The following is a 25,819-nucleotide window of genomic DNA, read 5'->3' as shown; positions in this document are numbered from 1 at the left end:
TAAGCTTGATTAGTGTAGCTGGACATTAAACATCTACCAAAGAACCATTTTAAATTACCTTTAGTTATTTCTAAAACTGTAGATAAGTGAGCATTGTCCTTTCATTGTCAAAGTTCTGAGCACCTCTTATGTGTTTTATAACTGTCTAATCCTTTACTGGAAGCCAAATTCCTACCAGTTTTCCCCACCAGCCAAAAATGAACAAACAGAATAAACTCTGTAGGATATGCATCATGATCACTGAATCAGTGAGGACATTACAGACTGCAGTGTGTACAGAGGGATGATGAGAGTGAAAGCTCTCAGTTCCATGAGATGGAACACAGTTGATTACTTGTGTGATAACTGAGGTAGGAGTTTAAGGTAGGAACCCTACAGGTGACAAAAAAATGAGCATTTCGGCTGCAGGGCCAGGTTTCCTCCAGATCCACCCTCACAGAACAGTATAACCTGGTCTTTTCAGTCCCAGGGTGCCACAGCAAAATGTCAGGGTTCTTCCTACCTGTAATTTATGAACTTTTTCATTGAGTTCTGTCCGAACACGCTCTCCCTCAGTGTATTTGGACTGTAGCTCTTGCAGCTGTACTTCCAGCTTCTTCTTCTTGTGCTCCACATCTTGCTTGGCCTGATTCAGGCTCCTGACTTCATTAGCCAGATCAGCATTGTCTTTCTCCAGTGACTGTTTGGTCTTATCCAAGTTTGCTTTAGCCTACAAGCATGAAGTGAAGACAGATGATTTATAAAAGGAAAACGTGTTATCCCGTAGATAGTTTTCAGCAAGATGGATTTCTGTTTACCCGTTTGAATTGTTCCAGCTGCTCTGTTAGCTCTTCCACAGCTTGAGTGTGCTTTTGCCTCATCTCCTGGACCTGAGCTTCATGAGTTCGAGTCTCCTCCTCCAGGGCTCTCTTCAGCACTGTGACCTCCTGTTCCCGCTTTGCTCTGGAAGGTAACACACATAAATGGAGCAGCAGCAGACAAGAGCATTGCAGTCACTGGGAAAATAGCACTGCTGCACAGCCACTGGGCAGCACTCTACTGAGCTTGGTGACATTTTTTTGCCCAGTGTGCTACATTTCCATACCTGAGCTCTTGCTGGGTGGCTGTGGTATCCAAAGTATCCTCAAGCTCTGTCTTAAGAGCCTCCAGCTCTTCACCTAGGTCTCTCTTCTGTTTTTCTGCTTTGTTTCTTGCATTTCTCTCAGACTCCAAGTCTTCCTGGAGATCAGAGATGATAGATTCCAATTCACGGATCTTCTTGAGGGCGTTGTTCTTCTGACTAGTTTCATCTTCCAGCCTTTTTGAAAAGAGAGTATTTAATTTTATAAATTCCAAAATAATAATAATAATAATTTCACTTTGAGGGAGTCAATATACAGAGATTAAAGGTTTATAGCCTCTGTGAAAGAAAGTACCAAAGAAAAAGGGGCGAGGGGACTGATACAAGAAGGATCTCACAGCTGTGCTTTATTGGGACACAATGGCTGGAGATGCTGATCAGCTGATTCAGCAAATGTTTTGGTTGAGTGTTTTTACTCTTAAATTTATACAGAAAATCCACTGAGATTCTGGAGTGGATCAAGGTCAGACTCTTCATTAATTTCCGCCTTTTGCCAATGAAGTATTTTGTTACATTTTGTTGTTTACGTGACAGCATTGCCGTTGCCTATGTGAAGAGGAGTTTTCATTGATGCCAGGAGATAAGATTATAATAATGATAGTGTAGTTATGTTTTGCAAAATGAAATTTGGAAAATGGGGAAGCACACATGGAGGATGAACTGAGAAATGAAATTCATGGCTGCAGCTTCTCAGTGTCTGGGAAGGGACAAGACAAGTTCCAGCCTGGGCTCAGGAGTGAATACCTGGCTAGAGCAGCCTGCAGCTCTTCCTCCTTCTTGGCTAGTTGTGCCTTCAGATCAGCAATTTGTGCCTGCAGCTCTGCAATCTGCTCATGTAGATCATTTGCCTCCCCTTCCAACTTCCTCTTAACTTTATCCAGTTCTTGTCTGCTTTTCTCTTCCTTCTTCAGCCGCACTGAAAAATGAAGGATTTTGGTCACCGGAGCGTGGTAGTGAAAGGAGACCTTAGTCTGATCTTGAACTTAGGCAAAAATTGTTCTGGTCTCGAGTGTGGCCATACATTTAACTACAAGTCACTGTGTTTTTCAAGCAACATGCAATACCTTACTTCTAGCCATCCTAGAGATTTGTTTATTTATCTTTCTCCAAAAGAAGCATTAAATTTTTTTTGTCAAATTTTCTCTCTACTCTTTTTTATGTAAAAAATAAAATGTATCAGTTGTTTGTGCACCCTGGGGTTTTGGTGATTCTCAAGTACAAAGTGGTTTCAGCATACGAAATTTGGAAAACACCCCACATATTTTTTAGAAGTTCTCTCCATATTCTCATTGGGTTTTTTTGTTCTGTGCCAAGGCAACAACAAAACCAACAACAACAAATAAAAAAAATCCCAAGAAACTATTGCTTATGTTACCTTCAAGTTCTGAAATCATAGATTCATGTTTGTTCTTGAGCTTTGTAAGATTTTTGGCTTTTTCTTCTTCTTCTGCAAGATTTGTTGTTAGATCGCTTATTCTTTCCTCAAGGAGTTTTCTTTCCTTAAGAAAAATAAAATACTTCTGTTAACAAAAGTGTCTGTCATTGGTGATCATGAATCAACTCTCTGCCTAGAAAAAATGTCCAAGAAACTGTCTTTTTATGCTGTATTTCTTGAGACTGTAGTGATACATTTCAAATTTTTGATTACAGAGGAACTGAGGACTGGTGTCTGGGAATTCCATGTTTTCTAACCTCCTGCTATTAGGATCCTGTGCTGGTAAGTACAGGGCTCAGTTCACAGGACCATTCTCTTTCAAAAAGTACTTGCTTACTGCCAGTTTTAATAATGAAGTTTGGTTGAAATTAGTCGAAACCCAAGAGATTATGTTCTCTCAACTTTCATTGTTTTCAGAGTAGGAAAATGGACCCAGAACACTCACTTTGGTTAGCTTGTTATTCTGATCTTCCATTATCAGAATATCATCTTCCATTTTCTTTATCTTGCTATCTGCTGCTACTTTTTCAAGTTGCAGTTTCTGCCTTGCTTCTTCTTCTGCTTCCAGCTGTTCCTCAAGGTCCTTTGAGGGAGAAAAAGAAATCCACAAAACATTAGTTCTGGAGAAAAAATACCACTTAGATTAAGAAATACTTCATGTTTGTTACAGTGTGTGGAGTATGTTGTAGACTTTGTTGTTTTTATTAAGAACTAGACAATCGTAATACTTGGTGACACTGAAGGAAAGATTTGTTAAAATACTTTTTTAGAGAAAAGATTGCTTAAAGTTGAGGTGGGGAAGAAGGGAACTCTGGAAGAAAGAGCATCAGTTGATTGTTCTTACTTCAGTGGCATAGACATGCCCTCTGCAGAGGGCTGTGCAGAATCTGAGGTTTGCCAGTCTCGGTTTTTCTCAGAGAGACCCAAGTTATTGTCTGTATTTGTCACTTATCCCTCCTTACCAGCATTTGTTGTTGCATCTTTTTCTTCTCTGCTTGCAGCTGCTGGCTGCGCTCCTCCTCTTCCTCAATTCTGGCTTCCATCTCATGCAGAATCTCTTCCAGCTCTTGTTTCTTAGCAGCTAAACGGACTCTCATCTCTTCAGCCTCAGCATACAGTTCGGTTTCTGCCTGTAGCTGCTCCTGAAGGAGGTTCTTCTCTTCAACAAGCTATGCAGATAAAATAGGAAGTTAAGGCTTGGACTGTGAATTGCCCTACAGTGTTGTTTTACTGGGCAGTCCTGGGGTACAGGCAGGCAGCTCTACCACATGTTCTCGTGTGGATTTTGGGCCTTTATGAAGAAACTGGAAGTTTGTACTGAACTTTTGTTCTGGACCATCACTGTGAATACAATCATGAGTACAAGGGAAAAAAACACCTTCATTATAATATATTATAGCTTCTGAAAATGGTAAAAGAATGGCTAGTGTTTCCCAGAGGCTCAGAGCTGTAAATTACCTGCGAGTGTTTCTGTTCCAGCTCCTTCAATTCACTCTCTGCTTTTTGCTGTCTTTCCTTAGTTTTCTGTAGTTCTTCATCCTTGGCCTGCATTTCTTCCTCTTGGCGGGTGACTTGCAGCAGTGGTTTCACCTGCAAATAGAAAGGTTTTTTTAGGAATGTTTCCTGTCAGTATTGATATGGCTGAGCATGGTACTTAAAGGTGCTGGGCTGACTGGTGGTGCTGTCATTGCTCAAGACTGGACAAATACTGTCCAGCCATGCTTGATGTGAACATCTTTAAAGCAGTGAGCCTCAGCAGTGCTGCTCTTGGCCATCTCTGTGGTAATTCTTGGAGCCTTGTGAGCACCTCTGCCTTCGATGGTGTCACTTTTGGAATGGCTCCAGGCCTGTTTTCATCCATTGATAATGTACAAAAGATACCTCTGCATAGAAAGGCAATGTGCCCATGCAGGTGTGTGTTACTGCCTATTTCTGGTTGCAGAGATAGTTATCAATGTTATCCATGTTATCAATGGAGGTAGGAACAGTTTTCTGAATCCAAACTGAAGGCTGTTCTTGAAAAACCTGAGCCTTTTCCATAGGAAAATAGACTTAATTTGTATGAGCGAGAGGAAGATGTTTAGTGTCACAGTTAGGGAATTCCTGAGCTACTGTGTTCCCCACAGCTATATCACTCTGCATGTTCAGAAAATTCAGTTTTACTCTGTGTTCTCATTATCCACTCACTTTACTGAACAGTCACTCACTTTAGTGAACAGTCTCCACCACTGCCAGTTCCTCAGCTTCAGGTAAGCAGCACAATTTCTTTGGATAACCTTCATTGCAGTCAGCTGTTGCTGCCTCTTGGCAAATGCCCTGTGATTAAAAGCATAAAGCAAATTGGTTCAGTCTGAGAATACAAAGTGTCTGCAAGATATACACATTAAACAAATAAACTCTGGCATGAGAGTCTGCTGAGTAGCCACGTGGTTTGAGAAGTCTGGCACAAATTCTTCTGTTGCTTAAACAGTGCCTGTGCTTTCCTGAGGAAAGTGATAACTGGTTAACTGCCTGGTCTTTTCTTTAGTCTTCTGGTTTTGGCTGTTTGCACTCACTAGGTAGGCACAGATGACAAAGTGTACATCTAGTTCTGCATGTGAGTCCTTCACTGGACACAAGTTGAGTTCTAATGGAATACAAATAATAAATCATGTCTTACTATTTTCAGTTTGTTATATGGAGAACTAAAGGCCCCTGTAGATACTCTGCTGCAGCAGACATTCTTTTTGTTAGTACATATTCTTACTTTCTTGCCAGGTAGCCTCGGGACATAGCTTGGAAGGCGATAATGACATCTGTGATCTTCAGGTCTCTCTCTTCTTCCAGGTGAGCCAGAACACCAGTTCTGAAGAAGATTTTACTCTGTCCAATTCTGTACAAGTTGGGATCAAGTTCCAGTGCTTTGATCTGGGGGAAAACAGGGATATTTGTTAAGTCCAGTGCTGAGGTTTAGGGTATTAAAAATCACTTCTCATTTCTGTTTAGTCTCAACACTTTTACATAGGCAGTATAGAACTAATTATTGATAGGATCGAAAATGCTTTCCTCACCATGAGTATGCAGGCCTGCTTCCCATCCATGAATCCTTTAGGAATAGCACTTGCAGCCAGAATCTCGTATCTGCCAAAAGATGTTTATGTTAGGGAGGTTGAAACACGTTAGATGGTTTGCATGTATTAAACCACCTGTAAACCCAGAGTTAGGACTGAGGGATTCCTACCGCTGGCGGAACTCCTGGAAGACGATCCTGTTGGGGAATCCCTGCCGGCAGATACGGATACCTTCCAGGACACCATTGCAGCGCAACTGCTCCAGCACCAAATGGGCATCGAGTTTGCCAGACTGAAAAGGGAACAGAAGGTATTTTTAGCACAGTAGAGGTTTACAGAAATGTTACCATCCACGTAACTATGTTTGAAGATATTCAAACAGCTCTGTCGTGCTGTCGTGTGCAGTGAGAGCTCAACAGGAATAATGTGCCAGGAGAGTGAAGACTGAGCATTTGAAATTTACCCTTTTTTCGTGATTTGGAATGATGCAGCGGACAAAGTTGGGATTGGTATTCCTTAAGGTGGTCATCAGTTTGGTCAGCTGCTCCTTGTAGAGTTGTCCAACAGTACGGAACATGCCCTTCTTGGTTTTTGAAGCACTAGGGAGTGATGAGCTTTCACTCATCTTGGCCATTTGGTCCAGCCCGACTATCCGGTCCACTGAAATGGAAAAGAAAGTGTGAGTGGAACTGCTTATATAAACTGTTCCTGCCTCACATTACACCTGTCACTGGCATTGTTAAACTGCAATTTGCCAAAGAGGACCAATATGTTTTTGATGCAGTAGAAGCATTCTGACAAAAGTACTAAAAGACCTTCTAGGTAAATAGTCTACTACTGTCAAACATGGAAATGAGAATCTTTGTTAACTAGTGACACAATGAAGCAATTGAATATCCAGGATATATTTGATTTTGTTTGCTCTAAAACAGACAATCCTACTGCTAAATATCCAGTTGGTAGGTTGGTGTCAGAACCAGGAACATCATCAGCTCTTGATTCCCATCTGTTATCCAGTGATTCTCTAAGTGTAGCTGATCATCTCCCTCACTTACTTGATAATTCAGAGCCACCTTACTGGTGTGTGAATGCATGTTTATATCCATGAATTAATATTTATACTGTACTATATGTGTTACAGATCCATGTAAACTTTTTAAAGACAAAGTGTTTTATAAGCATTCAGACTTCCTCAACTAAACTCAAGCAGATTGTACATCATGGGAGAGAACTGGGCAGGACTTCTGTGAGAAGAATGTATAAAGTCATTCACTCATAAAACCCAACAATAACCTGTATTAAATGAGGTCTACAATATCACATATTCAGGAACATTATAACAGTGTAATGAGTAATTTTTATTCTGTTGCTGAATTATATTAAGTAAGGAATTTTTTTTCATAGTGCTTAAAACTATCTGATGAAGTGTTCCATAAATATATCTTTAGAACACATTATTCTTGTTTCTTAGTTCAGTCTCTTCTATGCTTATCATGTTTACAATTGTGCCAGCAAGGGGTGGCTGTCAAAAAGTTCTGGTAGGAGTTTCTCCCTTTGAACCATATCACTGATTTAGAGTTGTGATTCATACCATCTTTCCAAAGGTCTGCTACGAATTTATCTGAAGACTGGTTCAGCAGAGAGGTCACATTGTCATTTAGTGGATCCATGTTCTTTGTTAGCCAGGCAGTTGCATTGTAGGTAACCTGCAGGGAACAGTTCTATGTCAAAAATCTGCTCTTGGTAAACAAATCTGCAGTGCCCAAGAACACAGGGCACTGTATTAACACAATATCATACAAATAACAATAATGTGAAAAGCTTTCTAGGGTTGAGAGCTGAGTTGAGTATTTATTCTCACATATACTAGCATTTTTAAAATGTCTGCTTGCTAGAAAAGAATCCAGATTACTTGGATTTTCAATAACCTCAGTGCTGGTTATTTTTTTTTCCTTGTGAGCTTAGCACAACCATGACTGCTTTGCAAATCTTATTTCATATTTTATATAATTAAAGCACTTAATATGCACATTTCATAATTAAACCCACCCCTTATCCATGCAGTGTTTCTCTTTTACCATTTGGATATCAAAGAATCCAGATTCCCCAAGTCAGAAAAGCTCAATCTGTCCAGTACCTTTCCTGCATAGTGCATTATACAGAATTCAGTTTTATCCTTGAGTTGCTTGGGCTTCTGGAATTTGGGATGGTTGCCTTGTTCTGCCATTAGTTTCTCCACAAAGGATGTGTCAGTAGCTTTGGGGAACCAACACTCTTCATCCAGCAGAGCCAGGACACCTGGAGGGTTGGTCTGCAATGGGAGTGATATCAGATCAGTCTTTTTGCAGGCAAAGACAAAGCACCACCTTCTTCCCCCCTTAGGTTATAAATCATCCCAGGCAATAAAGGATCTGAAACACCTTAAAGAGCTCTCTTATTGTACTGATACATAACTGGGCCTGATGCAACCTATGCACTATCCCACCTGTAGAGAGATTATCTTACAGGTCTTTCAATTAGCTCAATGCAAGGTTGCAGGTCAAGGCCAAAGTCAATGAAGTTCCATTCAATGCCTTCTCGCTGGTATTCCTCTTGCTCCAGTATAAACATTGTGTGGTTGAAAAGCTGCTGAAGTTTCTCATTAGTGTAGTTGATGCACAGCTGCTCAAAGGAATTGATCTGTGAAGGGGACAAAAGTGAATTTATAATGTTAGAAAGAGACCTTCAAGAGCAAACTTAAATGGCAAGATGATAGTTGTTATTTTCTATTTATTTTTTGCATATTAGAGAATTCAAATATAAAGATCTATATTTTTCCAATATAATGTCTTGGAAATTTACAGTAAGTTCTCAAGTGGTAAATCTTTGTACTGGGACCTGTTCAGTAAACTGTAAAAAGCAGACCCTGGCTTTAAACTGAGCCCTGTAGGAACATTCTGCCAGATCCCAGAGCTTCCTGCCCACGGGAAGGGCAAGCAGCCAGGTGTAGCAGACCTGTGGGTTGTGCTGGCCATGGGCTGCCAGCCTGAAAGAACCAAATGGGTTTTGTGGCTCTGAACTTAGATGTTTGTTACCTCATATCCAAACCACTGCATGATAATACGGAGTTTAGTCAGCTTGTGCCCTGCAATACGTACCTCAAAAATCTCAAATCCAGCAATATCAAGGATCCCCAAGAAGGAAGCACCTTGTCTTTTTGTTTTATCCAGAGCTTTGTTCACACGAGCGAGGATCCAACGGAAGAGACGCTCAAATTTTGCCTTTGCCAAAGCCTCTATGGCAAAGTCTGCCTGGAGAAAGTAGGTGGAAATTGGAAGTCAAAGGAGAAACCCACTTAACTGCTAGTTTTTGTAGAGATAACGAGACAGAAAACCCACATTTCCCTTCTGATAAGATGCAAGAAAAAAGGAGAATAGTTTCAGGAGAGCTAAGCAGACTGCACAGATACCTGCTCTTTGGTCTGAGCTTTCTGGACAACATCTCGTCCTACTTTGATCCTTGGGGTTAGAATAGATCTTGTGAAATCTGTCACATTAATCCCCATCAGGTGACACACTTTTTGTGCAGCTAGAATAAAAGAGTGAGATTTTATTTCAGATGGTATTTTCTCTTAGCAGGTCAGTAAGTGTGAATATGAGTAGCTCAGCAAGTATGTGAAATTATTTATCTTCCTTAAAAGCTCCTCTGTTGTACATACAAGAGATGACACTTGCCATAAAAGTATCATTTGTGATCCAAGCAACAAATTCACTTTTCATCAATTTATGGATTCAAGATTACTAGAAATGGTAATGATAATTGAGCTGTTTTTAAGTATGGTACACGTTTAAAAGTCTACATAGCTACATAGGTAATAGCAATTAAATAAAAAAATACTGATAAAGAGTGCTTTTTAAGTTGCTATTTTATTAATTTCTTAATGGTAACTCAATTTTAAAGTGGTAAATCATACCAGTATTGTCTGGCATAGAAGCTTGATCAGTGTTTCTCTCCTTCTTGAAGACAATGTTACCCAGTTGCAGGACAGATGAAACAACCCTCAGTATTGCTGTAAGAGAACCAGATCATGTAAGGGAAGAACAGAATGGCCACATTTGGAAAGCTCAGTTCTCTGCAGTACCAGAGGTTCATTCTGCTGCCTGTGGTAGTCTGTACCTCTCTGGAAAGAGCTAGGCTTGCTTTAAAGGGCTGTGCCATAAACTGCAGGAGTCTGAGAGCTGGCTGAGCACCAATTTCAGCAATCTGTGCAGTGGAGTAAATGGGCCAGTCTGGGAACACCAGCACCTCCAAGCTAAGTTATGCTGGCTCCCCTGACAGACCCCCACATCTGAGGAATTCATCTCCCACTCATAGTGGCTTGTAGCATTTTCCCTGCTCAGTCACTCAAGAATACCTCTGTCTTTAAAATAAAAAAAATATCTGAATTATGAGCAGCTTCAAAAATGTGTGGCACTTCTGAAGATGCAGGAACATGTGGATGTTTAGTTGTGCAGCTGAAATCAGATGCATACATATCTTTGAAGGGTTAGTGTCCAAGTACAGAAAAGTAATTGATTAGTGTTTGAGTACTAAAATATACACAAATTTGATGTCACCTAACTTCAGGCAGTAAAACCTACTGATGTGTTACAGAGGAGATTGCATAAATCTAGGGAGTTGTATTTGCTTATTTGGTAAATTGACACAGTTTTTGCTCAGTCCCTGGTGCCGCTGTGGGACATGAGGGAGCTCCGCCAGCGGCCGCAGCTGCTCCAAAGCTCAAGTGATGGGATGACGCTGGTTTTGCCACCAGGTGTCACCTGGGGCATGGCAGTTTGGATCCAAGGGCACTGAACACTGGCATGCACCAGCTGAGGCCCCACACGCTCCCAGCAACAGTGTGAGGTAAAAGTTACGCAGGTGGATGTCTCTGAAAAACTGTTTTCGAGATAGTTTAGCTGTTGTTTCATTCTCTGTGTTTTTATTTATCTTTTCTCTGGATCAGAGAAAACATATGAGCTATTTGAGCCTGTTCCATTTCTTTCAAAAATAAATCAGATTATTTTGCAACTTTTTCACGCTAGTTGTTGGAAAGTTCTGAAAAAAATTGCTTTAAATGGTCATTACTGTTGGTAGAGCTGGCTTGAATTCAGTAGTCTTTTTCGGGTATGTAGGGAGTTCTTCTAGTGAGAAATCTTCCCTTTCATAGACACAAATTACCTTTCAAAACACCATGTGTTACAGTACTTTTCTATGCTGAGCCTGCATCAATGCTGTGGAATTCAGATGGGTCAGGAGTACATGTCATGTTCCTCCTACAAGCAGGTATTTTGGAATTTATGAAATTTATAGGAAAAAGCCTTGCAATTCTTCATTCAGATGGACAGAAACATAGACATAAAATCTAAATAATCTTAATTTTTTTATGTGAATGTAGCATCTTCATATGTGTATTTTGCGAAGTGATTATTCTGAACAGAATGAACCTCTGCATTTGAATCTCTATATTTTGTGATGTGTACCTTGAATACAGTGTTGCTAACAATTCTCACCTGTCTGTTCCTCATCAGTAAAGCCCATGATTTTCATGGCTTCCAAGGTCTCCTGGAACATCTCATCATCTTGTTGAGAAGGAATAGGCACATAGCCACCAGATAGAAAGGTATAATTGTTGAAGCCTTCCAGCAACAGATCATCTAAAAAGAGGAAAAAAAGCTTTATTTGAGTGCATCTACTTAATGCTCTTGGTTCGTGAATTCTCCTTAGGAACAGCAGAAAAAGCCCCAACATTTTCACCAAAGGAAGACTGTGCTTATATGAGGAGTTTAGGGTTTTGTAGTGCACAAATATTTTCAAAATAACTATATAGCAAGCTTAATGGTGTTAACTTTTCCAGTTTTCATTAGACTGGGCAATGTCTCTGCATCTTGGTGTAATTTTGTAACCTGTGGACTCAAAGCTAAGCCATTCTTCCCAAAATTCTTTGATTTAGAGCCATATATAACTACTCAGAATTATGCCTCTGCCTGTGGGGAGTCATAGCAGGTAATAATTAGAATGGAACCAGGTAACAACCGAAGTGGGCTGAACTGAAAGGCTCTTCAGCCCTATTCTATGGCCAACAACAGATTCTTAGGTAAGGAACATAAAAGCCAGGGAAAATACAGAGTTATCCATTGCTTTATAAATTCTTTGGTGAGTTAGGGAAATATATCATATTTGAACCATGATATTCCACTACATTTTGTGTCTAATCCTTTTTTGGGATCCACTTGCACTTTTCACCTTCTCAGCGTTCTATGGGTTGCACAGTAATGCTGGGCTGTGGGAAAGACATTCTCTTAATTTATCTTAAAACCACAAGCTGATATTCTTATTGGAACCCCCAATTTCTTTTGTGTAAAACAATGAATAACTCTTCCCAACTTGTCTCCTTGATGTTATTCAGGATAGGATCTGAATGAGTGCACATCTCCTGTAAATTGAAATATCCTGTAAACTGCAAACAACCTGCCTCAAACAGGGGGACATCAATTGGTGCTTTCTTATAATTCACTTGAGAGAATTATTTTCTATAGCTAGAGGGCTGTTTATTTATAGAAAGGATTGAGTGACATACAATTAAAGAAATGAAGATAAATACTTAGGTGAGCCATTGCTCAGACTGTTCAGTGAGGTGAGAGAATCATTAGTAGGTGACTTACTTCTCATTTGTTCAGAAGCTCCAGCAATCAAATAGTAAAAGATGTGAAATGTTCGCTCATCTTTAGCCTGACGAATAGCACGGGATTTTTCAAGCAAATCTGTTTGTCAAGTGTGTTAAAAAAAAAAATCAATGACATATTTCAGTCCTTCCTTGAATGTACCATCAGCCTCAGAACCATCAATAGCATTGCTGAAATATTTGCCACGAGCTTGTCTAACAAGAACATGTGTCCGATTCTGTGGCAGGAGCTCTGGTGTTGGTATTATCCTTACCACAATAAGCAGCTCAATTTCCTACCTCTTATTGCATGGTAAATGCTGGTAATCATGATAATAAGCACAACAGACGTAAATGCTTCTAAAATCAAAGATATAAAAATAATAGTCACAATATAATTCACACTACTTTGAAAATAAAGTACCAATAAGATTATTTCAACATAAGGGGGGGCTGCTAGGAAAAAAAGATCTTGTGGCCAGCATTGTAAGTATAAAAGGTATGTTATTTTTGTTAAAATGACCCTTCAGTCCTCCAGAAACTAGAGGAGGACTAGAAAGCTGTCATACTTGGTATCATATATACTTTTCCCTTAATAGATCATTCTCAATGCTTTTTCTTGGAATGCCTGTACTCCAGTACAACATATCTGACCTTTGCTATTCCTAAACAGCAGGGCACATGATGCCAGAGACTTGGTCATTCAATCTGCAAGGCTCAGGAGCCTTCCCTTAGAGAAGCCAGGGTGCACATGGCTGAGGGTGAGACCCTACTGAGCAGCTGGACTTCATCCCGACGTGCCGTGAGGGATGGGACGAAGTGCCAAAGCTGGACTTGAAATCAGGGACACACTCTCAGTCTCGAGTTCTGGGGTAAACTGGAGTGATAATACCAAGCATTCAGTGCTTTTTCAGGGTACCTCTCACAGCACCAATAAGATACGGGGAGTTTTAAAGCGTTTTATGCAGCTGGAACAGTAGGCCTCAGGGACCCGGAGTGACCCACGCAGGATCGTGCTGGTGTGGAACAAAACAGCTGCACAGCTCCCAAGGTCACATGCAGCCTTAACCACAGAACAGTCTTTTCCCATTTTCCTTTTATTGGGACTCTGCTTTTAAAGTCCCATGCCATTGCCTTAGGTATGGTGCCTCCACTTTTTGAAGCTGTTTACAGCCAATAGCCCACTTTCCTATAGCTGGGAAAACAGACCTGAAAATGGAAACGTGAGAGCAAGACAAACTGAGGAGCTGATACCAGCACAAATGGAGCCACTTCCCTCCATCTTTGTTTATACCAGGCTCTGCAATATTTGCCTTTCTTAGACATGCAGTGGAGCTTGTTTATCTTACTTCCCTCTGCTCACCCTAGTTAAGCCTCCAGGGCAGCTCACAGAAAAGGATACAAGTCTCTATGTTTGCTCCAACAATGTAGCCCGTCACATCGAAGTTGATGCGGATGAATTTGCCCTGTGAACGAAAGGAAGATCTAGATTGGGCTGTTCTTTCAGGTTATGCCAGGTTTTCCAATACTGGTATTAAATCTGCTTCATAAGATATGTACATCTTCCTCCTAAGAATAGCATGCTTGATTCCCTCCTGCTGGGATGACCCCTGGAAAAGCCTTCCTTTCAAGGAGGTGAACTTCTCTGATAATCCCCCTGCACAAATTCCCCCCACATTTCATTCAGACACATAGAGGGAAAGGAGTTCTCCCTACTGGCTTTGGAAGCTGGGATATGACAGCATCTATTTTCTACTTTGATTTCCACAAGATCAATGAGGGAATAGCATTGGAATTGTGCAACTCCCTCTGCTAAGATTGATCTGCATGGATCCCTGAACCTTGCAGGGAGAGAGCAGAGGCAGGAGACGAGGGTCTGCTGGGAAAACAGGCATCTGCCAGCATTCCCAGAAAGAGGTGTTGTCAGAGGGACAACCCTCAGCTCGCAACATTCTAACTCAAATTTGTATAACTTTTTATTTTTCTCCAGTTGTTTTTCATTTAATATATTAACCATCAGAGTCACACCTTATGAGGTATACACTCAACAGTGGTGCAAAGACAAAGAAAGTACAGATTTCGTTTGCAAATATTCTGAAGGTGGATATATGCTGGAGCAGGAATTGACTCTGGAAGGTCACACATAGAGAGTGAGAGGACAATGGTATTGTCAAATTTGAACCTGTTCTTTAATATTCTGTCACACCAAATTCCTGTTTCAGAGGGCAATTCCACACTGTTTTTAAGGGATTAGTTTTAAGACCCTCTTTAATGAGAAGCACTGATAGGGGCCACTGTCTATACACTGGGTTTCAAAATGTGTCGTACCTCCCCCCCACACATGGACCAACTGGATTTCTCCTACTTACGAATCTGGAGGAGTTGTCATTCTTCACAGTTTTGGCATTTCCAAAAGCTTCAAGAATAGGGTTTGCCTGTAGAAGCTGTTTTTCCAGCTCACCCTAAAATTCATTCAGAAGCAGTTAACACTAAAATTCATAATTACTAAGTTTAAACCAACACATGTACACTGGAGTAAAATGTGAAATCTAAGTCTCTAATTTTTTTTTTGCTGAATACTGCATTTCGTGTGGATTTGTTTTCATTCTCTGTTAATCTTTGTGTTTATATATTTGTATAACTGACTGCTGCCCTGTAAACATGACCCTTTTCCAGCCCTTTTGACTGTTACAGATCAAACTCTATTAATCTGTTTAGCATCATGACTGGCCTTTGTTAAAAAAAGGGGTCATTCAATGTCAATTATTTTTTCTGGTTTAATATAATTTTTAAAAGGGATATTCTTAAAGGAACCTCTAGCATGTCTTTTTCAAGTTAGTTTATTGAGATCCTTTGCTAGCAAATGACAATGTAATTAGAATAACTTGCTGAGAATCATTTTAATGTAATGCAGCACAAAGCTACAAAGCAGATTTCATCAAGTCTATTAATGAGTCATGCAAGGCTACTTAGGTTAAATATGGAATTGCATTGATTTATTTCAAACCAGGATAATGAATTCTCATGCAAACACACAAACCTAATATTATATTGTTAATTGTGATTGGTATTTTCTAAGGTAACAAATCATGCAATGAAACAAGCACGCATTTAATTCTGTTTATTTATCTAATCTATTTCTAAGCAAATCAATGAAGTTTAAAAAACCCTTTGTATATGTATCCATCTTTTCTGAACTTTTCATTCAGCTCTGTCCTATGACACCATTTACTTTCACATTTGCTTCTTGTCATCCTGTTCTTTGAGTACTACTCTGTAGTAACATGCATTATTTCAAATAACTCACTCTAAAAAGAAAATAGATAATATGATATATTTAAAATCATTTTAATTAGAAAGTAAGGCAATATTTTGACTGAATCTAGGAAATAGTTTGGAAAATGAAAGTGCTTCCCAATTAGTGTGCAAAACTGGTAACTTTTTTCTAAATGTTGCTCCTGAATGTCTCCTGAATTCTGTGGCAATGATGAGAGCTACCTCAAAAATATAATTAAAAACCTTACTACCCAAGAGTTGGAGGTAGGGGGAGGGAAGATTTCCAAACAAGCTAATACAGGAATCCTAGAATAAGTAGTGAATCCCTAGAAGTCCCTGAAGATTCTCTGCACTGAACAATTCTGTCCAGTTACACTCTGTAGGTTTAAAAAACTCCAGTATAAGAGGGGGGTGTTGCTGAAATCAGATGGTCACAGCTAAAATAGAGCCTTCTCTGTCAAACTGAGACAGATACCACCTGCTTCTGGTGAGAACTGAACCATGTCATAAACCTGGGGTTTAAAACCATGACTCCCAAGGAGCAGCATCATGTGCAGCTCCAAGTCCACCCAGCTCCACAGAGGTGCCTATGCCAAGCATGAATGATTTTTTTTGCAGAGAGATTGTCGAAGGAAGGACTAAATTAACTTCAGGGCACACAACACATTGCCCTTTGTCATAGCTGGAGTCTGAGAGGCAGCAGTCGGGATGGGGGGGGAAAAAAAACCCTTAAAAATCCCACTTGGCTGGCACAGAAACACAAAGGATATGCCAGCAAACCTGCCTGTATTCCTAAAGCATCGGGATGCTGGGATGCTGGGAAGGCACAACACAAGAGAGGAGCTTCCCAGTCAGAAGCTGCTGTAACACACCTGCAGACAGGTGCTGCAGTGGGAGTTGCTCTGTTATAGCAGCAAGCTAAGAACATGCTAACTCTTGTGGGTGTGACTCAACATGAAAATTGAAAGCAATAACCAGTGGAAAGCATGCAGCCAAACGAACCAAACACCGTGAGGTTTAGGAATTATTTCACAGCAGTCCTAAAAAGTTCAACCTGAAGCACAGAAAGCCTTTGGGTATTTCATTCAGAAATCATGTTACTTAATTTCAGGCTGAAAGACTCTTCCAGGATTGTGGGAAATTTAGTTCAAACTATGGCAATTGGAACACACACAGAGATAAAGAAGAGAGTGATATTTGAAAGATGACCCTGCCTGTGTCAGACCTCATTCTTTACCATGGAGCCTGACACAGTTAGGGTTGATTTGTGAGAGCATTTGGTGCTATTGTTGCTTTTTGTCATATCATACAACATATTTCAATGACATCTCTTAAATTTTTGGGGTGCAACAATAGCATGCAGATCTACACTCCGTGCCTTAAACACACACCAAACAGTCTAAGTTACTCACGTAAGCAAAAGATGGACCTTGCTGTATTGAATAACATGGTATAAAACAAGTGTCAGTATAATTTCCGTTACACAGACATTGTTATTGTTTTTTTTTCTGTATTAAAATAACCAATACACAGTTTCCATGCAAATAAACCAGGAATACGGATACAAACAATCTATTGCAGACATAACAAGAGTACAAATACCATCAACATATAGAGAGCATTTTAGCTGAAGAAAAAAAACCAACCTGAAGCAAAAGGATGGGATTTGGATCCAGCCCCAGATTAGTCTTTCAGGACCAGGCAAGGACAAATATTTTCATGATAAATCCCTAACTCTCCTCTGGTGCAACTGAGGCATTTTGCTATTCATTTTATTTTAAGGACTGAGATTGCTGTGTCATTAGTCCCAATCACTGAATTACTCTTTTCCAGCATGTTATTGGACAAATTAGACTTTCTCTCAGCTCCTATCTGATGAATATTTGCCTTCAAGTCTGTCTCAGGGTAAATTTAATCCTGGGACTCATGTAATTCCCCAGAGGAGTCAGCAGCAACTGCAGTTACATGCCTGTTAGGGATGGCCTGGGTACCACAAGTTCATTTCCCCCAGCCACTGAGCAGGGACTCAGGAGGAAGAAATAACTTTTTTGCACAAACATTAAACAAAGAAAAACAATGCCTTTAGTCTTAAAGTGTTTACACTAAATTTAATTACAGATTTCTAGAAAATACTACCCAAAAAGACATCTACTCCCTCCCCTGCCCCAAAGCAGAATCCACTGCACATGAAAGCCCAGTTATTTCTGATGGAAGAGCTGGGGCTGCACAGCCTGTGCTCCAGAGAGCTCCGTGTGCCGGTGCACAGGCTGGGCAAGGGCAGCTCTGGGACCCAGCACAGGTGTGGTCATGAGAGTTTTACTTCATTTTCCACTGCCCTACTAATTTTTTATTTTGGACCCAGTCTTGCATTTGGGACACATTGAAATGTCTTTGTGAATTAAGCTTGTTTGGTCATAAAAGTGAATTGCTGCTTTTTTTTTTGCAGAAATCTGAGTAACATTTGAAAGGCTGGAAATTACATAGGACCTGGAGTCATACTGGGAACAGCAAAGGCAGTTGAGAGCCTCAACCATCCTAACAATCTCCAGGAAATGGAGAGGTCTAAGCTTGTATTATGGTTCAAAGTAAGAAAATGAACTTTAGTCTCTAAGGCAAGACTATCACGAATTTTGAAGGAACAAAGTACTTATAAAAAATTGTGCCTTTCAATTGTGCCTCCTCTGACAGAGGAGTAAAAACAAAAGACAAGTTTTATGCTGGGACTCTCTGGTGGTTAGTAAGAAAACTCACAAATCCAATCAAAACTTTGGAAGTTTAAATGCTGGTATAAATTTTTGTGACGCAGTTGGACCACGTCTTAGTTACAGGCTTTCCCAAACTTCTTAGTTGCCAGAGGTCAAGGGTAAAATAAGGACTTGAGCCCTGGCAGACTTCAAGGCCTTCATACTGGGATATAAATAGGTGCTATGCATATGGAAAGCCATGAATATTTCTGTTCTCCCGAGGTACATTCTAATTTGATGCCTAAGATGGTGTCAAACAAATTTTTCTTTTCCATAAACATAGAGCTGTGATGTAACTGTGTACTCTTATAATGTCAACTGTTTGACAAGCCACAGTCAGTGACTTGCTGTTAACAATGTCACCTGAGCACAGCCCTAAGAGGCCTGAGGAAGAGTTGGATATGAAGAGCTCACTTACAGTGACACTGGTGTCCTTTTTGCCCTTATGTGATGAAGCAACAACAGCCAGGTACTGAATGACCTTTTTGGTATTTTCTGTCTTGCCAGCACCAGATTCACCTCTGAGGGGAAAGAAAATAACACAAAAGAAAGTAGGTAACTAGTGGACTCCTTCTGCCATGTCGATGTAATTACTGTATAAAAATAGGACTGGAAAATGCCCGGCTCAGTTATGGTTTACCCCAGAACACCATCTCTCCAAATCCACCTGACTGCAGCACGCAAAGAATGCATTATCAGAGCTATATCTCTCTCCCAGCAGTATTGGAGTGGCCATTTTAAGGGAATTCTAAAACATGATGCATTTTTGAACCACAGTTCATCTTCCTTTGGCAGCATCTGAACGTTTATGAGAAGTGGAACTGGCAGGGAGTCTGCTTATATTTTAAGATCAAAAAAGACAACAGATGTGGTACAGCAGTAAGAAAAAACATCAGCAGTAATACAATGGTTTTCTCTTCTGAAACTCTGGCATTAAAGTAGACTAACATCTTGAATCAGTGGGAAGAATAAGTCAGTGATTCTGCCTCATCCTAACACTGTGTCCAGATGTTCCTGGCATTCACTGGGACCAGGGCTGGAGCTGCCTGAGGTGTCCCTTACTGGGTAGTAAGGCACATCTCGTGGGGACATGTCTGAGCACCTGAACTGGCATCCCTGCTCTGCTCTGGGCAGTGTCCCTGGGGAAGCAGGAAGGCAATGGTAACTTCTTATCTCCTGGAAGACTTCCAAGGTGAAGTTTATTTACAACTTTTAAGCCCTCTCTTAAAGCAAAAGAGTGGTTTTCAAAGTGCAGATTTACACAGTCTTTTCTCAATAGAACATTTCCAGACTACTTCTCCTCTGTAAGTGTTACATCATCTTATGTCTTTCAGATACCTCTGGCTCTGATGATTATATGGACAAAACTGTTTTTATACTGTCCTGTCTCAGCAGTCAGAGAGGGCATTAAACTGGGTGTGGATGTAACGGACCAGTTCTTTCAACTGTATCAAGCTGGTACTGTGAGCAGAGCAACAAACTAAATGTAAGCTGGACCTCTTTTTCTTTGGAGCTAAGCTAAAATGGATTTTAAAAAAAACAAAGGAACAATACATTAAAAAAATCCCATGGTTATTTGTCACCTCTTTTGAATCTGAAACTGTTTAGCTGGATCCATTGCAGTTCTGCTTTTTTTCCTAATTAGGAAATCAGGAGTTAATTTTCCCTACCAAGGGACCAGTGATAAATGGACATAAAAATATGGGTAAGTACTGGGCAGAACTTTCAAGACAAATGACATTGATATAAACCTTAGGAAACAAAAAACAATTCCTGCCTGAAGTACAACATGATAAGAAGTGTTTCTTCTGGCTTTTAGAGTTTTAACCAGAAATAATTGAGATTAATAGATTCTTTTTCACAAGACCTGAGTTAATTTGCACAGTTTAGAGGTTGGATTAATTTCTGCCTCAGCTTCAGTGCTAAAACATTTCTGTGTTTTATTGATAAAAATTAAGTGTCCTGGGAACAATTCCAAACCAAGCACACCAGTTTGAAGACATATGCATACAAAGTTTTCAAATAAATCTACCTTACAACTTTGTTTCTTTGGAAAAAAAACAACCAAAACAACTTTCTTCAAACAAACTTTGAACTATTCCATTTTATTAAAGGTTATTTGTAGTTCATCACTCCATGAATTGCATTTCCTTTCTCCCAGGGCAGCAGTGCCCATCATTTGGCTTTCCCCTGAATCCCTGTGAGTATTACCATATATGGCATCATTTTACTTGTAATTATCCCATCATACTGTAATGCTTAAGTTACTTAACATTTTGTTCTGTTCTTTCATCCTTAACTCTTTGCTTCTGCACAGGCTAAGGGCTTTCCTGTTTTCTGCAGATACACTTTGGGGCTTTAATTTCCTTTTGAAGTAGACAATAAAGAGTTCCTCAACATGAAATGGAAATGCTTCAACATGAAATGGAAAACAGACAGAATCTCAACAGCTACAATAGGAAAAAAATCTCTGAGGTCAGTGAGTAACAAAGAATAATATCTACAGCTGATGAATACATCTGATTTTAACATAGATAATTTTTAAACATCTATGACAATAGACAGGTCTGATAAACAATTATCCATTTAACATATAAGTAGCTCTTATACTCTGAAGGATGCATCACAGCTGTATGACAACATCTAGATTTTATCTCAGTGATAAAACACCATGTGTTTGAAAACCAGCTAATGAGGAGGAGTGGCTACATCAGGTTCAATGCCTGTAAATATCAAGAAGCTTACCAAGGGAGACCTAGGAGGAGGAGAGCATGTGAATTGCTTAGTTCACTTCACAGAATGGAAGTCTTCCTAGTACTATTGAGCTGCAATAGAGTTGGTTGTGCTGGGTATTTTCTCTGCATCTGCCTTCAAGCACCAACATTTCAGGGGTGGCAGAAACAACTTCATTTGTGAGGTGGTTTGAGAAATCCCACTTGCTTTAAAATCTGCATGGCTCTGTCAAGCTCAGTGAATGAATTTTTAAAGATGAGTCTTTTTCTTGCAAACATCTTTCAGTTGTTTTGACATGGACCATACACAGTGGGGTTCCTCCCAGGAGGCATCTGCTCCTCTCTTCTGAGTGCCTATTTTCCTCAGACTAAATTATGTTCCAAAGTGAATGTTCATCATATAAATGCTGTTACCACTGTCTTAATCATCATCTTTTGGGAGGAGGATGATCACTGGTTTAATTGAAACCTCTCAAATCATTCTTGTTGCCTGCCACACATTTACTGCCAGTGCTCTTCTTTGCACCCAACTCGGATGGCCAGCACAAAAAACCACATCAAACGCAAGTCCTATAGCACAGTTCTGATCAGCCCAACTTTAGCTACTTCCCATACATGTTTTCCTTCTAAGAAACTGTTTGGCCTTCCCAGAGCAAAGGGGTCCACTGTGCTAACAGGCTTGATCTGTTAAAAATACCACTCTCATGTCATGTGGTATAATTTAAATTTATTCTTCCCTTGGTTCTTGCCAGGCATTGTTTTAGGAACTTGGTATGGGATTTAAAGCACATAAGCTCATATATATAGTGTTCAGCTATAATAGAGTTTTTGTACCACGTGAGCTACTGAATCCTCCATGACTCCATTGCCTTCACCTTAAATGAAAATCATCTCAGCTAGAATAGGTTTCCAAATTAGGACAAGGTGAGACTAGCAGGTTGGCCCCACTGTTGTGGGTTGAGCCTGTGGTGTAACTAGGACTCTTGTACATTTGAGAATAACTGGGAAAAATTGGTTTAAAAAGTGGAGATTTTGTTGCTGTTGAAAATCTGAAAGCTTTCTATGTTAATATTATGATATGAGACCTAGCTTAATTCCATTTTTTGAAACATCTAGAAAGTAACAGCAGAATTTATTTTCCAGCATTTGTTTCAGTAAGCAATGAACCACAAAAATTGCCCGTTCACACATCTCTTAATCCGGCTGTGCTGGCACTGTGGGAAGCCTCTGTGCACAGAGCAGCCAGCGAGGGGCTCTAAATCCCATTAGGGCTTGGCAGGCTCCGTCCTGCAGTGTGAGATGTGCAGAGATAATGAAAATCTTTGTCCTAGCCCAGCTGTACCCCGCTAGAGAGCCAGCCAGCGCACTGATCCTACAAGTTTACTTGCAAAACAACTCCCAGAGGGGCCGAAGCTCCCCGAGCTGTCTGTGTGGGAGAGCGGCCGGGAGAGCGCCGGCCAGCCCCGGCCTGTGGGATTTACTGAGCTGGGAAAGGAGAGAGTTTGGCTCTCTCCTGGAGGAGTCTGTGGGCTAACAGGGCTTTGCAGTTTGGAGATGTTCTGGACGACTTGGCTTCTTGATGCCTGTCGGGGCAGAAGGTGGGCTGGAGCCCCGTGTGCGGGTGAGGCTCTGGAGAGTTCGCCCCAAGAGACAGAGGGGAAGGAGGGGAAGAGGGCAGGATGGTCCCTGCCTCACCCACTGTTTTGTCTGCTACCATATCAAATGAAGTGGAAGTAGCACCCTGCTACTTCCCTGTTTTTATAGAAACTGTTCAAACTAAATGCATGTTTTAAAGAACTAAAAGGTAATGAAAAGGTATTTGATTGTATGTAAAAATCAAGCGTTTAACAAGCGTTTGTTTCCACGACTCCACAATACCCGAAACATTCAGAATTTTGATCAGATTCTGTCCTCATTCCTTTATGGTAGTTTTTTCTTTAACTGAAACTTGTGCACAGTCCTCTTTGCCACATTTGCTTTCTAGAAAACACACCACCCACTCTTTTCAAGAAGTGGCTAAAATATGATAAACCCAAGATCAGACAGGTTTATGAGGAGATTGTTAAAACTCTCATGTGGTTAGCTATGCAAATAAGCACTTGTGGGATTTTTGGTAAAAAACCTTTTGAAAACTCCAGGAGAATCCACTTGTGTCTTTAGAAATCAAACAACAAAGGCCAAAAGTCTCCTTTGAGGGCTCGTGCCCCTACTTACATTGGAAGAAGCTTGAAAAGTCACAAGTCTGTTCACTGGCCATTGCCCAGTTCAATTCACCCTTAACTGCTGATGCTCTGGTTGCTGAGGTTGCTCAGGTTTCTGAGCACCTGGACAGATTTCTTGGGATTTTTCCTTCAGCAACATCTAATGCTGATCAACACAGACCAGGAGTGAATTCAGACTATTTCATGGCCAACTCAAATGTCATACAAGAGAGACCACAGTGGGGAGGCCCAAGCACAGGCAGAAATGTCAGGAAATCCCAACAGAGCTGTGAAGGCTGCTCAGAACACTACAGGGACCAAAACACAAGGACAGAGATGTCTTACCTGCCCTAATTTTCAGGTACCTAAAAGAATAAGATTTCTTATTTTATGCCCTTTGTGCAATATTGTGTATTTATTACATATGTTATGTTATGTTACGATAATGCAGCTACATATATATTAGTAAGCACAGCCATGGTATAAAGTTTTTTATGTTGTAAATGTGCATGATAAGATGTGGGATTTTAAGTCTGACTGTAAAGTGAGAGCAACTGGCAGAGAGTGACATGAGAGGATGTTCAGTGATGCTGCCCATGGGGAAGAGCTAACAGAGAAAAGATGTGTGCACAGAGGACATTAGACTAAAGGCAGTATATGTGTAGTTATTAATAAAATGTAGAGGAAATAAAGTCTGGGAAGACAAGGAATTCTGAGGAAGCATTGGAACCCATGAGTGTTAAAGACAGAGGGAGATTTTAAACATACAGTGTTTAATCACACAAAGGGTAGGGATTGAAGAAGAATACAAACAGTACTTAACCACACGAGGGCAGGTTCAATGAGCTGAGGGTGAAGTCCTGAGAATGGGTGTATTTATAGTCAGAAACATGGAATCAGTTCTCAGATCTACCCCCCTGCCATGTCCCAGCATCATTTCAGGTGACTTACACGAATCCTTACAGCTACAGGTATTACAGCCCAGGTACCAGGCTTTGGGAAGGCCAAGTCTGTAGCTATTTAAATAAAAAGATCCTGGCAGATCAGTGCCATGAAGTCTTCAGTTATTGTTACATATTTTAGGCAAAAATAATTTCTTAGAAATTTTGGCGATTCTACATAATAATACAAATTGCTTCAACTTGAGAGCTGCCAAGCTGAAAGCCAAGTGAACTTTCTTCTTTCTGTACAGCCAAATAAGGCCAACAAGAATGTTAAATCAGCAGTGGTTAAAGTTGTGTACATGGGTTTTAACCTGACTAAACTTTTTGATTTAAAAGACGTGTAAGGACTGTTTTAAGCTATAGGTCATGATGTTCATCCAGCATACAGCAACTATTCTAAACATGTTGGTGAATCATTTACTGTGGCTGTTTTTAAAATGGGAAAGACATTTCATTCTCTCAATTTTATGTATTACTGGTGTGAAGCACCTTGTGTTTCCATCAAGCTGGCCAAGTGAAAAAAAAAAAGTATTTTAATGCACATTAGCTGCCAGAAGAGGATCCTGAAATGGATTTTCATGAACAAGAAGGCAGAGATTTGCAAAAGAAAGTCCCTTTCTTGGAAGTACTAATATTCCAAAGTTTTAATAGTGGAAAAATAAACTAAAGTACAGAAATAGAAGGAGGAAATGCATACTGTAAATTCATCCTCATAACCATGACATGTTTCATCCTGGGAAGAATGTGATAGTCAATTTTTACTTCATCATTGCAGTGATTTTAAATTTCTTTTTGGTATTGATGCATTTTGGGACAGATTTTTGATTGATATACTTACATATACTGAAGTCTTGTTATAACAGAGGTTAGAGCTATGCTACCCTTATGGTACCAGACACAGTGAATAATTATTACTTTTTCTTAGGTGATAATCCTTTTCCAGTCAACAAATAATGGTATGGCTGGTGATCAGTAGCAGTGCTTTTTAAAAACTGTAGTGTAAATATATATTCAGTCATTCAGTAACCACATTTTCTCAGATAACCTAAAACCAGTTCAGTTTGTATTTACAATACATGACAGATTACAGCATAATTGCATAAACCTGCTATAAATAATACACATGCCATCTTCTGCAAACAATAATTAGCATTTACCTAGAATCAAATCCTACTTTTGATCAGGAAGACTGGAAAATGCCTAACTTAACAAACACAAAATTATGTCAAAAACATCCTTGATGGCATTCAAGCAAATAAAACCAACTAACTAGCAAGAGAGGAATGGAGAAATGGTCAAAACTGAAGGTCAAGTAGGAGATCCCTGTCCAGTTCAAGAGTTTGAGTGATTTTTCGAAATAGGCAGGAATGACAAAACATTCTGTTCCATCAGAATCTGAATCAAGTTTGAATAAAGAAAGACATTGTAACACTGAGATACACTAAAATAGATTGGTTTACTTACGTGCACAGGATAGACTGGTCTTCTCGATCTGTAAATAAAGAGAAATAATCCATTAATTAGGGAAAATGGCTTTTCTGACAGGAGCACTTATGTTTATAAGGATTTACATCGAACAGCCTAGACCTAAAATGTGGCTGACCACAATTAGTCAAAAGTACTGGGTTAACATCT

At 40.0% G+C, this 25,819-nt stretch overlaps 1 protein-coding gene across 3 annotated transcripts in view; it reads right to left on the bottom strand.

Moving 5' to 3' along the window:
* The window catches only part of MYH11 (myosin heavy chain 11), a 56,348-nt gene that overhangs the window by 12,116 nt on the left and 18,413 nt on the right, over positions 1-25,819 (bottom strand). For 2 of the 3 annotated variants that reach the window (XM_018067414.1, XM_018067412.1), the window contains exons 4-29: positions 25,649-25,676; positions 18,726-18,828; positions 16,976-16,996; positions 14,657-14,749; positions 13,690-13,753; positions 12,289-12,387; positions 11,137-11,280; positions 9,558-9,653; positions 9,054-9,172; positions 8,743-8,895; positions 8,111-8,284; positions 7,743-7,916; positions 7,197-7,311; positions 6,069-6,265; positions 5,776-5,897; positions 5,606-5,675; positions 5,302-5,462; positions 4,763-4,871; positions 4,014-4,145; positions 3,518-3,724; positions 3,001-3,138; positions 2,496-2,619; positions 1,865-2,036; positions 1,085-1,297; positions 798-942; positions 503-709 (exon numbers count right to left, since the gene is read on the bottom strand). In XM_018067414.1, coding sequence (XP_017922903.1) covers positions 503-709; positions 798-942; positions 1,085-1,297; positions 1,865-2,036; positions 2,496-2,619; positions 3,001-3,138; positions 3,518-3,724; positions 4,014-4,145; positions 4,763-4,871; positions 5,302-5,462; positions 5,606-5,675; positions 5,776-5,897; positions 6,069-6,265; positions 7,197-7,311; positions 7,743-7,916; positions 8,111-8,284; positions 8,743-8,895; positions 9,054-9,172; positions 9,558-9,653; positions 11,137-11,280; positions 12,289-12,387; positions 13,690-13,753; positions 14,657-14,749; positions 16,976-16,996; positions 18,726-18,828; positions 25,649-25,676 — 3,380 coding nt within the window. The remainder of the gene's footprint in view (positions 1-502; positions 710-797; positions 943-1,084; positions 1,298-1,864; positions 2,037-2,495; positions 2,620-3,000; positions 3,139-3,517; positions 3,725-4,013; positions 4,146-4,762; positions 4,872-5,301; positions 5,463-5,605; positions 5,676-5,775; positions 5,898-6,068; positions 6,266-7,196; positions 7,312-7,742; positions 7,917-8,110; positions 8,285-8,742; positions 8,896-9,053; positions 9,173-9,557; positions 9,654-11,136; positions 11,281-12,288; positions 12,388-13,689; positions 13,754-14,656; positions 14,750-16,975; positions 16,997-18,725; positions 18,829-25,648; positions 25,677-25,819) is intronic. The other variant, XM_018067413.1, reaches the window with a different exon arrangement.

The sequence above is a fragment of the Manacus vitellinus genome, unplaced genomic scaffold (genome assembly GCF_001715985.3).
Source record: "Manacus vitellinus isolate BGI_N305 unplaced genomic scaffold, ASM171598v3 scaffold_12_pilon, whole genome shotgun sequence".
Lineage (NCBI taxonomy): Eukaryota > Metazoa > Chordata > Aves > Passeriformes > Pipridae > Manacus > Manacus vitellinus.
The sequence above is the reverse complement of the archived record's forward strand: the minus strand, read 5'-3'. Positions and strand labels throughout refer to the sequence as shown.